The sequence below is a fragment of the Pseudochaenichthys georgianus genome, chromosome 11, assembly GCF_902827115.2.
Source record: "Pseudochaenichthys georgianus chromosome 11, fPseGeo1.2, whole genome shotgun sequence".
Taxonomy (NCBI): Eukaryota; Metazoa; Chordata; class Actinopteri; order Perciformes; family Channichthyidae; genus Pseudochaenichthys; species Pseudochaenichthys georgianus.
In genome coordinates, this window is record NC_047513.1 from 7,387,685 (window position 1) to 7,402,158 (window position 14,474).

At 42.6% G+C, this 14,474-nt stretch overlaps 1 protein-coding gene across 1 annotated transcript; it reads left to right on the forward strand.

The window, feature by feature from the left end:
* The first annotated feature begins 2,005 nt into the window (after window positions 1-2,005).
* Window positions 2,006-8,103, forward strand: tekt1 (tektin 1). Its single transcript, XM_034094855.2, is given in 10 exon segments — window positions 2,006-2,130; window positions 3,344-3,529; window positions 3,617-3,782; window positions 4,487-4,615; window positions 4,760-4,906; window positions 5,046-5,271; window positions 7,173-7,214; window positions 7,216-7,370; window positions 7,945-8,069; window positions 8,072-8,103. Coding segments are annotated over 9 exon segments (1,188 nt in total). The 5' UTR covers window positions 2,006-2,130; window positions 3,344-3,363.
* The last annotated feature ends 6,371 nt before the right edge of the window (window positions 8,104-14,474 follow it).

The window sequence follows — 14,474 nt, forward strand, 5'->3', positions numbered from 1 at the left end:
AAGGAGAAGTGCTCACTATCACAGACTTTTTCAGATTTGTGAACAATATTTGAGAGAAATGGTTATTTTGGTGTATATTAGAAAATGTTTTAGATCTTGAGTTCATCTCGTGAGAAATTGGGGAGCAAAAAACAAAAGTGTTGCATTTATATTTTTGTTCAGTGTAATAGGGCCGTGGGTCCACATTTCAGATATTACGTCTATCGGACGCAAATCTGGATCAGCTCCGTTTTCCCCCGTTTTTAGAGATTGGGTATGGAGGAAAAGAGAGAGGGTTTTGTTTTCTGACACTTTGTGAGTTCCCTGACACACCGGGGACACAAAAAGACATCAAAAAGTGCATTTTGCACGACAGGTCCCCTTTAATGCTTTGAAGATTGTGAATTAACAATGTAAATGTGGTACAGTGTGTGGGTGTGTGTTGTACAGCTGCATGTGTAGATGCGGCAGACAGATGGGTCTCAGTTGGTTTGGTTTCTCTGCTTACTTTTAATAATTGTAAATAAAAATGTTGGGCCGTAATTTCAATTCCCCATAGCGACCAGAGAGAGGGGCGGAGGGGACTGGATATATCCAGTCTCTGACAGTGTTATGTTATTATGAGAGTGCTCTCATACTTTGTTTGTTTCTGAAATTGTATATATATATTTATATTAATATATATATATATATATATATACACAGGTAGCCATACTGCTATCATGGCTACCTATGAATCAGCAGTTCTCTGCATGGTGGCTCCAACACTGTCGGCAGGCCCTTTCCTGTGACCAGCTTCCAGGACCCTCTAGCAATACAGTCTGTGAGCAAAACACATGGCTATAGGAATAGCTTTGCAAACATAATATTTTGCATAAAACCCCAAAAAGTGTACTTTATTTAAGAGATGATGTGTTCCATTCTAAAAGTTACACACTGATGTTCAGGCTTTAGAACACGTTTATTTAAAAAATGATGGGATTTAATTACTTACCATTCCATTTTGTCACTACCAAAATGATCATGTCACCACCAAAACTTTACCATATGTTTCGGTAGTGACTATTTCGGTAGTTACAATTCTAGATAACTTTGAGCATAACTAAAGAATGCCAGCAAGCACATGGCTAGCATACACGTCTTTGAAGAGGTGTACTCCATGGTGTACACACATGAAAACATAGTAATAATAAGTTACTTATTTGAAGAGAATAATTGTTCGGTAGTGTCAATTCTTAAGGTTACATGCCGATTTTCAGATTTTGGAACAGATTTCTTTCAAAAGTATATGGGGTTTAGGTACAGAAGTGTCACTGCCTGATCCAAAATGCAGGGGTGAATCTTCCAACTTCTGTTTAAACTTTATCATAAAGATCTTTGAAATACATCATTGAAAACATCTTCAAAAAATGTTTTAAGTGGTATTTATATTTACAGAAATTGACATTTAGATGTCAGGGTTTGGGACAGCTACTTCCCAATAGAAAGTACCCTATAAATGTTGCTTTTGTATATAGTTAGCTTACCACTATCTAATTAAATGTATTTTTAAATAGACCATAAAATACTCTTATGTCTATATCTATGTATGAATACTTAATTGTTTTGTTAAAGCGTTTTTCTCTTGTTGTAGGACCACACTTTGAACTAACTCACCATAAAGAAAAAGCTAATACAAAAACATGAATTGTATTCTCTACAAGGTTATTCTGTATTAATATATTACTACATTTGCAAAATCTTAGCTATCCAGCCCTTTATTCTGTTGCATGAAACACCAATACATAGCCTATCATTTTATTTTATATTTCTCCATAGGGCAGTAACAATCCATTGTTTTTTCTAAGTTTCTCAACATGATTATTTTCAATCCATTTCTAGATGGGTTTTGATCAAATAAAAAGAATACAATTTAGAGATGTTTTGTAATACTTTCAAAAACGAATTGTGTAAAACAGTCAATATATTTATTTTCTTATTATTAATGTAAAGTTATTCTGGAAAATTGACCGTTTCCGCTATGACGTGTTCTCCGTTGCCACAGTAACCATTTGTTTTGTACATTACATTTGAGAGGCAGTTCGGCCGTCGAAACAATAGACGGTATCCACACCACTTTTATCCGGGTGTTTTTCAACTGCAAGTAACAAGGTATGGTATTAAACGACTTTTTTTAAAGTATTTTTATAAGGCTAGTGAGAAAAAACACGTTTCTCATGTCCGTTTGACACCAAGATAACCGGTTATTTGGGGCTTGCTAACGTAAACAAAACATGTAACGGTTTAAAATGTTAGCTATCTACAAACAATTGTCTGGGCTATTTAACTAGCCAACATAACGTTTGTCATGGTTTAATGTGTGTTCAATTTCATCAATCATCAACTCTCGAATCAAATGGTCCATATTATGCCTTTTACAAAGAAAGATTGCATTTTGATTTTGATGAATTGTATAAATTGAACTTTAACATTTGGTTTAACTTTTTTTTTATTGATTTAATTGTGAAAACCTTCAAGACATATTTGTAAAAATACTTTTTAGAGAAGGGAAGGAAACACAACCTTAACAGGTTATTCTAATACTTTTTTACTGTACTGTATTTCTATGTTTCTGTAGTGACAATTTTTGGGAGAGGAAAAACATTCCAACACAGTCTGAAAATACAATGACGGTTATTTGTTACTAGATATGTGTACTTTACATATGGTACAATATACGGACAAAGTTTTGGAGATAAAACATACAACATTTCAAAATATATCCAACCTGACTTTGAACCAATTCGGTAGAATGGCCCATATAACAACTATATCAAAATTCTTAAATAGGCTACAAAGTATACACCAGAGAGGGGAGCTGGACGCTATGTCTATTAATGATGCTCGGTGCTCAAACATACTCAAAGTTGATCGACAATGCTTACTTGATGTCTTTTTTTTCCTTTAAAATATTTCTATTAATTTTCAAACAAGAGTTGTTATACAATGTAGAATATACTCTTACAGTGGCAGGTCGTATTTAGGCAAACGTCAAATGTTCTATGGCAAAAAATTGCCATAATATCTGTCCAGAGAATTCAATACCCTACTGTATGTTGCTGCTTCTTCCTGAAGGAAATGTAAACAAAAATGATCAATTAAAAAATGTGTTATCATTTTGTATTAATGATAATAAATGAAACTTGATCCCTGAACATAAAGAAATGTTGGTTTCTAGTTCCATCTCATATCAACCAACTAAGGTACAGTAGGATGCAATACATTTGCACTGGATGTGTTTATGTCTTAATTTCCCTTTACTTTAGAAGTGCTTTCCTTAATCGTTCAACATAAGGCAGCCACATTTCTTCATATATGTTTTTAGTGACCTACCAGAGGAGCATAATGTCTACCCCGGACCGTAGCATCGAGCAGTGTGTTGGACCTGATCTTGAGAATATCGAGGTGATGCGGAACCACTCTGTGCTCTTCAGAGCCGAATGCAAGAGGCTCATCCAGGATACTGACAAAGCGTGCAAACGCATGCAAATGACGGACAACAAGCAACTAGGTAAGTAGGAAGACAAATAAACACTGTGTTTAGCTCATAATGTTGTAAAGACCACAGAGCTGAACTGTTTCCCCCCCTGCTGTTCAGATCAGCGGGTCAGAGACATCCAGTTTCTGAAGAAGGAGTTGGAGCTGAAGCTGGAGGAGATTATCCTGGAGATCGATGTCCTCATAGAGTTGCAGAGGAGAGTGGGGAAAGCCCTGGGGGCCTGCAAAGAGCCTCTGAGGGTCACCGTGGTCTGTCTGGAGGAGAGGTGAGCAGTGGTGTGAAGTAAAGTACATCTACTCAAGAACTGCACTTAAGTAACATTTACATTTTCGCTACTTTGTACTTCTACCCCACTACAATTCAGAGGTTAATGGTTTACTTTTACTCCACTACATTTTTGAAATACCGTTAGTTACTTTTTAAATGTTGATTCATGATTTGATTTATATTCAACACTTAAATCAGACTTTAGTTCCACCTGGAGTAAATCCACCAGCTACCCTGCAGTCTACAAAGTCATTCAAACTAGCTGCACCTTCACCAGCTTTGAGAACACTTTAATGATCAATCATTATAAAACATATCATATATATTATTCTGAAATGGGTCAATCTGCATAATAAGCACTTTTACTTTTGGTACTTTTACTATATTTAGATGCAAATACTTTTGCACTTTTACTTGATTAACATTTACAATTCAGGACTTTTACTTGTAACAGAGTATTCCTACACTCTGGTACTTCTACTTAACATAAGTATAATATACTTCTCTAACCTCTGGAGGTGAGGCTTGAACCATCAGGAGAAACATGCACAATATGGATTGGGAGCTATTGCTAGTTTTCGGTATCATGAAGTTCTAACTTTTACACTACTTTCTCTAACTATGAAGTTTACATGTTAAAAAAACCAATATCAGTAAGGATGAGTAGGTGATAATTGTTTGTTGTTGTTCCCTGGTTTTCAGAATGAAACGTGTTCCTCCTGAGAGGCTCCATGACGAGGTGGACAGAGAGCTGCTGAGGGAGAGGGGGGTGATCGAGGGAGTGGCTTCCCTTCTGGAGCGTGTAGCCGAGCAGATCACTGAGCAGATACGGTAGGGAAGAAGAACTCTGTAGGACCTATACAGGGAGGGGACCTTACCTTTCTAACGTAAATTGTCTATAAAACTGATAAGAAAATCGAATCACAAATACGTGGCACGGAAAATGAACACGGAACATGTTGCTTCGTGTTCCAGATTGAATCGATCCATTAAGTACCATCTGGAGCAGGATCTGAAGGAAAAGTTTGCAGCTCAGTGCATCGACAACTCGTGTGCCTTAATGACCGCTCACTCCACCAACAACCAGCAGAGGCCCAAAAACACCCAAACTCTTCTGCAGAGGTAACCCATCTGTGTACAGGCAGTTTCTAAGCTATTTTGACATTCATGATTTCAATGAATTACATTACAGCACAGAACAAAAATACATTTTGTTAGCTCCAGGTCTGTATAAGTTGTTTTAAACTCCCTCCTCTCTCAGCTTCACAGTGACTCCAGAGCAGTGGGAGAACATTTCGGACATCAACATGGCCAAAGCAGAGCAGCAGCAGGTCAACTCTCTGTCCCTGAGGGCCATGGTGGAGTCTCTCCTGGAGCAGACGCTGGCCGACATGCAGAAGCAGTTCCAGGCCACCACAGAAACATTTCAGCTCAACGTCCAGGAGATCAAGTCTGCAAAGGGACTGATGGAGGATCAGCTGGCTAAGGTAATGCAGATAAATGTGAGGTGAAAGGAAGTGGGAGGCAACTGTTGTAAAAGAGAAGAACTGGCTTGATTTATCATGGCAGTATTGATTTTTATTAAAGGGACAGTCCCATCAAAAGCATATTTCTCCTTTTACCTGAAGTGCTATTTATCAATCTAGATTGTTATGGGGTAAGTTGTCAATTGTAGAGATAAGCCCATAGTCTTACAATGAACCAAGAAAAAATAATACCCAGTCAAATAGTCCACTGACTTTGTTGTGAGTTGCAGATTAAATTAGGGGAAAAAATGGCCGAATTGAAGATGCACCTCCCTTGGGGGAAGTTTGGTCAAAAGAAAGTAGTTGCTTTTGAGTTTTTTTTAATGTATTTCTTTGGAGCCTTTGACCACCATATGCCATTAAACTGGAGAGAAGGCAGACATCTCCACAGCAAATATCTCCAACGCTTGCAATTCACACCAAAAGAATGTAGATTGATAAATAGCACTTGAAGTAAGATTAAACATATTACTTTTTTATTTTGAGGATGACGGCCCATTAAACATGGCCACCATCATCGCAAGGATCCTGGAGGGGGCCTGGTACGCTTATCCGGTCTACATGTGTTTTGTAGACTTGGAGAAGGCGTATGACGAGTTCCCAGGGAGTTACTGTGGGAGGTGCTGCGGGAGTACGGGGTGAGGGGGTTCTCTACTCAGGGCCATCCAATCTCTGTACTCCCAAAGCGAGAGCTGTGTCCGGGTCCTCGGCAGTAAGTCGGACCCATTTCCGGTGAGGGTTGGCCTCCGCCAGGGCTGCGCTTTGTCACCAATCCTGTTTGTAATATACATGGATCGGATTTCGAGGCGTAGTCGTGGGGGGGGGGGGGTCTGCAGTTCGGTGGACTAAGGATTGCACCACTGCCTTTTGCAGATGATGTGGTTCTGATGGCTCCATCGGTCTGCGACCTTCAGCACTCACTGGATCGGTTCGCAACCGAGTGTGAAGCGGCTGGGATGAGGATCAGCACCTCCAAATCTGAGGCCATGGTTCTCAGCAGGAAACCGATGGACTGTCCACTCCAAGTAGGGAATGAGTCCTTACCCCAAGTGAAGGAGTTCAAGTATCTCGGGGTCTTGTTCTCTAGTGAGGGAACAACGGAGCGTGAGATGGGCCGGAGAATCGGAGCAGCGGGAGCGGTACTGCAGTCGCTTTACCGCACCGTTGTGACGAAAAGGGAGCTGAGCCGGAAGGCAAAGCTCTCTGTCTACCGGGCCATTTTCGTTCCTACCCTCACCTATGGTCATGAAGGATGGGTCATGACCGAAAAGAACGAGATCGCGGATACAAGCGGCCGAGATGGGTTTCCTCCGCCGGGTGGCTGGTGTCTCCCTTAGGGATAAGGTGAGAAGTTCGGTCATCCGGGAGGGACTCGGAGTTGAGCCGCTCCTCCTTCGCGTCGAAAGGAGCCAGTTGAGGTGGTTCGGGCACCTAGTAAGGATGCCACGTGGGCGCCTCTCTAGGGAGGTGTTCCAGGCACGTCCAGCTGGGAAGAGACCAAGGGGTAGACCTAGGACCAGGTGGAGGGATTATATCTCTTCGCTGGCCTGGGAGCGCCTTGGGATCCCCCAGTCAGAGCTGGTTGATGTCGCCAGGGAAAAGAAAGTTTGGGGCTCTCTGCTGGAACTGCTACCCCCCGCGACCCGACCACGGATAAGCGGGGAGAAGATGGATGGATGGATGGATGGATGGATGGATGGACCATCATCACTTGCCCAGATGATCCTTTCATTAAGAATAGACAGAACAAAAAGAAAGAAGTATTAATCAGATCAGATTAGCCAATTTCCTCTTATTTCACCATTAAATGAAAACACAGGTTGACCGGGTGTCTCTCCTCTCTCCCCCTCTTTCCTCTCTAGATTCTGTTTGAGTTTGCCAGCGAGCAGAGGACCAGAGAGGACCCTGCAGGTGGCCGTCTCAGACAGCGAGCACGTCCTGAGTTTGGCCCAGGCCCGGTTGGTGCTGCGCCGCCAGAGGCCGGGCAAAGAGCAGTGCCACGACCCGGCCCAGAACCAGCTGCTGGCCGAGGTGCAGCAGATCAACGTTCACATCAACAGGTGAGGGCAGGGCTGCAGGAGAGAGTTGGCTAAGTTGTGAGCACATCAACAGTGTGCGGAAATGTGTAATCTGTAAACATAAAACATTTTCCACAAATATAAAAACAAATATATAAACTCGCCAAACTAATAAATATAAAACCAATATGCAAATATAAAAAGGACTTACACAAAAGGAAAAGTTATCTGTGAACTGTGATCTTTTTTATTGTGAATCAAATGGCATTTGTGGATGTCTATTCTCTGCTATTGTTCACGTTTTAAACAAATCTTAAAATAAATAAAACAAAGTGGAAATAATCAAACATTATGATGATGCAAATAGAAATGTTAACATGTTAAAAAACATTGTAAAAGTGAAAGAAAACATGTCAATTTTATTTTTCTTAGAATTATTTTTACCTATGTTGTCAATGTCTGATTTAGATGGATTACGTAGTAGATCCATGCCATTTCTGATTCCAAAAATACATATGGTAACTTCTTCCAGTATTGGCTGATGTAGGCTATTGTTCAGAGATGTTTTCAGTCGTCTCCAGCGAGTCATTGTGTGTCTCTCTCTCTGCGCTCTCAGACTGCGCGAGGCGGCGTCCCGCTCTGAGGAGCAGCAGAGGGCTCTGGTGCGCTGCCAGCTGGAGCTGCAGGAGAACATCGAGAGGAAGAGCAGCTCGCTGTACATCGACGAGGTCGTCTGCGCCCAACAAGGGAGCCCATCATCATACATAACTTCTGAACCACCGGAAATATTGAAATAAAAGTCACTTCAAATAATATCTGTCTATTTCTACTTCATATGATACTTCATCATTATTACTCATGGTTATACTGCTCTAAACCATCACGAAAATAGTTTTAACATTCAAATATGGATAGAAAATCTTTATATTTTACTCAATGATGTGCAACGAAACTACTTTCACCTATTGGTTGAAATTGCTTGAAACACAAAAGTTAAGCAATATCTAATGTGTTCCCTCTTTTCTAAATGACAAGATGAAGAACATGCAATGGTCTTCACAGGGAGATGATGAACAGAGCTTGTAATAACGTGCATCTGCAATATGTTATGTATTTGAGATAAATCCATCTCATATTTTGTAAGGTTTTTACTTTAACATGTTAAAGTATACAGCACCTGATCCATTTTAACATGTCTTTTTTACTGTCAACGTAGCCTGAGACGATGCATATTCAAAACAAGCTATTTGCATCGTTTAGTAGCTGTGTTTGTTATCATTGTTTCAATTTGGATACAATACATTTACATAATTTCCCCCTGGGATTAATAAAGTGTTTTGATTGATTGATATTCTGAGCTGTTTTCTCTCCAACAACTACTGACAGTAGTTGTCTGTGGAGCACCTGTAGAAGGATGCTCTCTATGGTGCACCTGTAGAAGGTCAGGATGCTCTCTATGGAGCACCTGTAGAAGGATGCTCTCTATGGTGCACCTGTAAGGTCAGGATCCTCTCTAGGGTGCACCTGTAGAAGGTCAGGATGCTCTCTATGGAGCACCTGAAGGTCAGGATGCTCTCTAGGGTGCACCTGTAGAAGGTCAGGATGCTCTCTATGGAGCACCTGTAGAAGGTCAGGATGCTCTCTATGGAGCACCTGTAGAAGGTCAGGATGCTCTCTATGGAGCACCTGAAGGTCAGGATGCTCTCTATGGAGCACCTGAAGGTCAGGATGCTCTCTATGGAGCACCTGTAGAAGGTCAGGATCCTCTCTAGGGTGCACCTGTAGAAGGTCAGGATCCTCTCTAGGGTGCACCTGTAGAAGGTCAGGATCCTCTCTAGGGTGCACCTGTAGAAGGTCAGGATCCTCTCTATGGAGCACCTGTAGAAGGTCAGGATCCTCTCTAGGGTGCACCTGTAGAAGGTCAGGATCCTCTCTATGGAGCACCTGTAGAAGGTCAGGATGCTCTCTCTGGTGCACCCTTAGAAGTCAGGATGCTCTCTATGGTGCACCTGTAGAAGGTCAGGATCCTCTCTATGGAGCACCTGTAGAAGGTCAGGATCCTCTCTAGGGTGCACCTGTAGAAGGTCAGGATGTTCTCTATGGAGCACCTGTAGGAGGTCAGGATCCTCTCTATGGTGCACCTGTAGAGGGTCAGGATCCTCTCTATGGAGCACCTGTAGAAGGTCAGGATCCTCTCTAGGGTGCACCTGTAGAAGGTCAGGATCCTTTCTATGGAGCACCTGTAGAAGGTCAGGATCCTCTCTATGGAGCACATGTAGAAGGTCAGGATCCTCTCTCTGGTGCACCTGTAGAAGGTCAGGATCCTCTCTATGGAGCACCTGTAAGGTCAGGATGCTCTCTATGGTGCACCTGTAAGGTCAGGATGCTCTCTATGGTGCACCTGTAGAAGGTCAGGACCCTCTCTATGGTGCACCTGTAGAAGGTCAGGACCCTCTCTATGGTGCACCTGTAGAAGGTCAGGACCCTCTCTATGGTGCACCTGTAGAAGGTCAGGATCCTCTCTCTAGTGCACCTGTAGAAGGTCAGGATCCTCTCTATGGAGCACCTGTAAGGTCAGGATGCTCTCTATGGTGCACCTGTAAGGTCAGGATGCTCTCTATGGTGCACCTGTAGAAGGTCAGGATCCTCTCTAGGGTGCACCTGTAGAAGGTCAGGATCCTCTCTATGGTGCACCTGTAGAAGTAGCAGAGTATCCTGGAGTCCATGTTGAACCTCCTCAGCTGTGGAGGAAGAAGAGCCGCTGTCGAGCTTTTTTGGTGAAGGTGTTAGTGTGAGGAGTCCATGTCAGGTCCTCAGTATATTCCTATATAGTCCTCAAATATTGTTCACAAATCTGAAAAGATCTGTGATAGTGAGCACTTCTCCTTTGCCGAGATAATCCATCCCACCTCACAAGTGTGGCATATCAAGATGCTAATTAGACAGCATGATTATTGCACAGGTGTGCCTTAGGCTGGCCACAATAAAAGGCCACTCTGAAACGTGCAGTTTTGCTTTATTGGGGGGGTCTGGGGGGGTCCGAAAACCAGTCAGTATCTGGTGTGACCACCATTTGCCTCACGCAGTGCAACACATCTCCTTCGCATAGAGTTGATCAGGTTGTTGATTGTGGCCTGTGGAATGTTGGTCCACTCCTCTTCAATGGCTGTGCCAAGTTGCTGGATATTGGCAGGAACTGGAACACGCTGTCGTGTCGTATAAGCCGATCCAGAGCATCCCAAACATGCTCAATGGGTGACATGTCCGGTGAGTATGCTGGCCATGCAAGAACTGGGATGTTTTCAGCCTCCAGGAATTGTGTACAGATCCTTGCAACATGGGGCCGTGCATTATCATGCTGCAACATGAGGTGATGGTCGTGGATGAATGGCACAACAATGGGCCTCAGGATCTCGTCACGGTATCTCTGTGCATTCACAATGCCATCAATAAAATGCACCTGTGTTCATCGTCCATAACATACGCCTGCCCATACCATAACCCCACCACCACCATGGGCCACTCGATTCACAACATTGACATCAGAAAACCGCTCACCCACACGACGCCACACACGCTGTCTGCCATCTGCCCTGAACAGTGATAACCGGGATTCATCCGTGAAGAGAACACGTCTCCAACGTGCCAGACGCCATCGAATGTGAGCATTTACCCACTCAAGTCGGTTACGATGACGAACCGGAGTCAGGTCGAGACCCCGATGAGGACGACGAGCATGCAGATGAGCCTCCCTGAGACGGTTTCTGACAGTTTGTGCAGAAATTCTTTGGTTATGCAAACCGATTGTTGCAGCAGCTGTCCGAGTGGCTGGTCTCAGGCGATCTTGGAGGTGAACATGCTGCATGTGGAGGTCCTGGGCTGGTGTGGTTACACGTGGTCTGCGGTTGTGAGGCCGGTTGGATGTACTGCCAAATTCTCTGAAACGCCTTTGGAGACGGCTTATGGTAGAGACATGAACATTCAATTCACGGGCAACAGCTCTGGTGGACATTCCTGCTGTCAGCATGCCAATCGCACGCTCCCTCAAAACTTGCGACATCTGTGGCATTGTGCTGTGTGATAAAACTGAACATTTCAGAGTGGCCTTTTATTGTGGCCAGCCTAAGGCACACCTGTGCAATAATCATGCTGTCTAATCAGCATCTTGATATACCACACCTGTGAGGTGGGATGGATTATCTCGGCAAAGGAGAAGTGCTCACTATCACACATTCTTTCAGATTTGTGAACAATATTTGAGAGAAATGGTTATTTTGTGTATAAATAAAATGTTTTAGATCTTTGAGTTCATCTCATGAAAAATGGGAGCAAAAACAAAAGTGTTGCATTTATATTTTTGTTCAGTGTATAAGTATGACGACTTCCCCGGGCGATATCATATGGTATAGCGAATGAATCAAGCTGGGTCAAAACCATAGACTGTAGGTCAAAACGTGTTGTGCCCAGATGCAAAGGTTGTACGCTCTGGCTTATCCCTGTGTGGTATTATTTAGTAATAGCAAACAGCTACGTTCAACTCCTTTAATGGTATATTGTAAGTGCAATATTAAGCTACAGGGACGTTAATCTACGTCGGTAATATTAACTTTATTTAATACAACATTTACGGTACAAGATTTACATCATACATGTAGTATAATATTTTACAAATGATGAATTACAGCAAACATGTGCAATATATCCATTATTACAGCTCCGTGCGCAGTAAGGCGATATGGGTCCGTTCTTATTGTGCATCCATGGGTAAAGGTAAAACTTGTGTAGTACTGAACACGTCACATGAACGTGCCGGGCGGCGCGGTCCCGTGGGTTAGATGCACGTTCATAATGCCGAGGGAAATAACTCAGAATAACGTTATTAGCACATTTTTACAACTTGAGGAATGAATGTTTTTAATAAGGGCTATACAAATGTTCATACCGGGTTGTTTATTTAGTTTAAAAAAAAATATCCAACGATTTACAGACCGCTCTTTCCCCATGTTAGTCAATGGGAAAAAGTGTTTCCGGGCCCAGCAACCTATGAGGAAGTGTGGTACCACCGTTTGGTCACAATGAATATTTTCCTCAGAGTCCGGCGCACTTCCTGGGGGCTTGGTTAAATGCAGGTTAAATGCCCAGCATTCGGCGCCACTCGATGACGTAGTATACTTGAAATAGTACTGCAGCAGGTGTACTCGACATTGTGGGTGTTTCTCAATGTCGAGTACGCTTGCTTGGTAGCACATGTCTTCCGAGCGTCTTGCTTCAGAAGCGAGGCAAGAATACTTCCTAGCCTCGGAAAACGAAGAATGGAACAGGCGAGCAAGTGTGCGCCATATGAGAGGCCCCGTCTTACATTTTCCGCCACAGATTTGGGGAAATTGGTCCGTGTGCAAAGCATTGTGGGGATTTTAAGACCGGAGTCTACACATGTGCAGCCTCGAAATTTCTCCAAACGAAGTACGCCGGGCTCGGTAGAATTTGAAGTATGCTGGACATAGGAACAGTACTTGGGCGGCACTCGATGACGTACTATGCTTGAAATAGGGGCTCTGGAGCAGCTTTACTCTACATTGAGAAACACCCTGAGAAACAGCTGTCACTACCCGATCCGCATCCCTACCCGATCCGCACTGCGTATGTGCGAGATGGTCCGCCATATTGGACAACTCCATACGGCAACTCAAATAAGACATTTGACGTCTAGAGACGGCTGCCCGATTTGCATCATGCATGTGCGAGTCATAAACGTCTCAAATATCTATACACAAATCTTTTGTTATTTTATTTTATTTGAAATAAAATGAAGAACATTCACAGTTAATGTAATTAGATATAAATTATGATACTTTGATCCAGTTACTTATGTTGTAGCAGATATTTAAATAAGCTTTCTAGATTGCTCTGACGATGGGAGGTGATATTCTACACTGAACAAAAATATAAACGCAACACCAAAGATCTAAAACATTTTCTATATACACAAAATAACCATTTCTCTCAAATATTGTTCAAAAATCTGAAAAAATCTGTGATAGTGAGCACTTCTCCTTTGCCGAGATAATCCATCCCACCTCACAGGTGTGGCATATCAAGATGCTGATTAGACAGCATGATTATTGCACATTGTGCCTTAGAATGGCCACAATAAAAGGCCACTCTAAAACGTGCATTTTTGCTTTATTGGGGGGGTCTGGGGGGGTCCGAAAACCAGTCAGTATCTGGTGTGAGGGGTAGGGTTAGGGGTTAGGGTTAGGGTTAGGGTAATGTTGTGAATCGAGTGGCCTGTGTTCGTCGTCCATTACATACGCCTGCCCATACCATAACCCCACCACCACCATGGGCCACTCGATTCACAACATTACCCTACCCTATACCCCTACCCCTCACACCAGATACTGCCTGGTTTTCGGACCCCCCCAGACCCCCCCCCAATAAAGCAAAAATGCTGGAGTTCCAAGTATATCAACCCCAGAGCAAATATGTCGATCATACTGTAGGTCTTCCCCACCTTTTGTGAAATAATAAAAACACAGAATTGCCTGATGTTATACTAATATAACTCATAGGGAAAGATTAGCAAGTCATGCTAATGAAGTAAATGACGTTTTGGCTTTAAGTTCTGGTTCATGGCTTATGCATGTAGATACACGTAATTCACAGTTTGTTCTATTGGCAATAAAGTTCTCACATATTACTTTCACATTTAATACTATCAACTGGCTGCTATCTCAAAACTGTCACTTCGTATTTAGTAAGATCATGTGTAATTTCTACTTTATCTTTCATATATTTGTATGCATGCTTCTTAATTCATATTAACCTACCTTTGGCTCTTTACCTGCTGTAACCAATGTATATTTCCCCTCTGTTGGATGAGTAAAAGTATTCTGATTCAGATTTTTCATTGTACAGCTCTGATTGCCAACAGTAAGAAAAGGTTTGGCCGGGCTAAATAAACAATAGAGCATAGAGTGGTGCAGCGATGTTGTATTTTCGTAGGCCCATCCAAATGTGAACAACGCAAGAGGCGCATTCACACCGCAGTTCTTTTCCCACAAAGGTTCATGAGAACTTAGTTCATGAGAACTCTTTTGTCGCGTTCACACCAAAAAGAGCCGGTACTAAAATTAGTTCATGAGA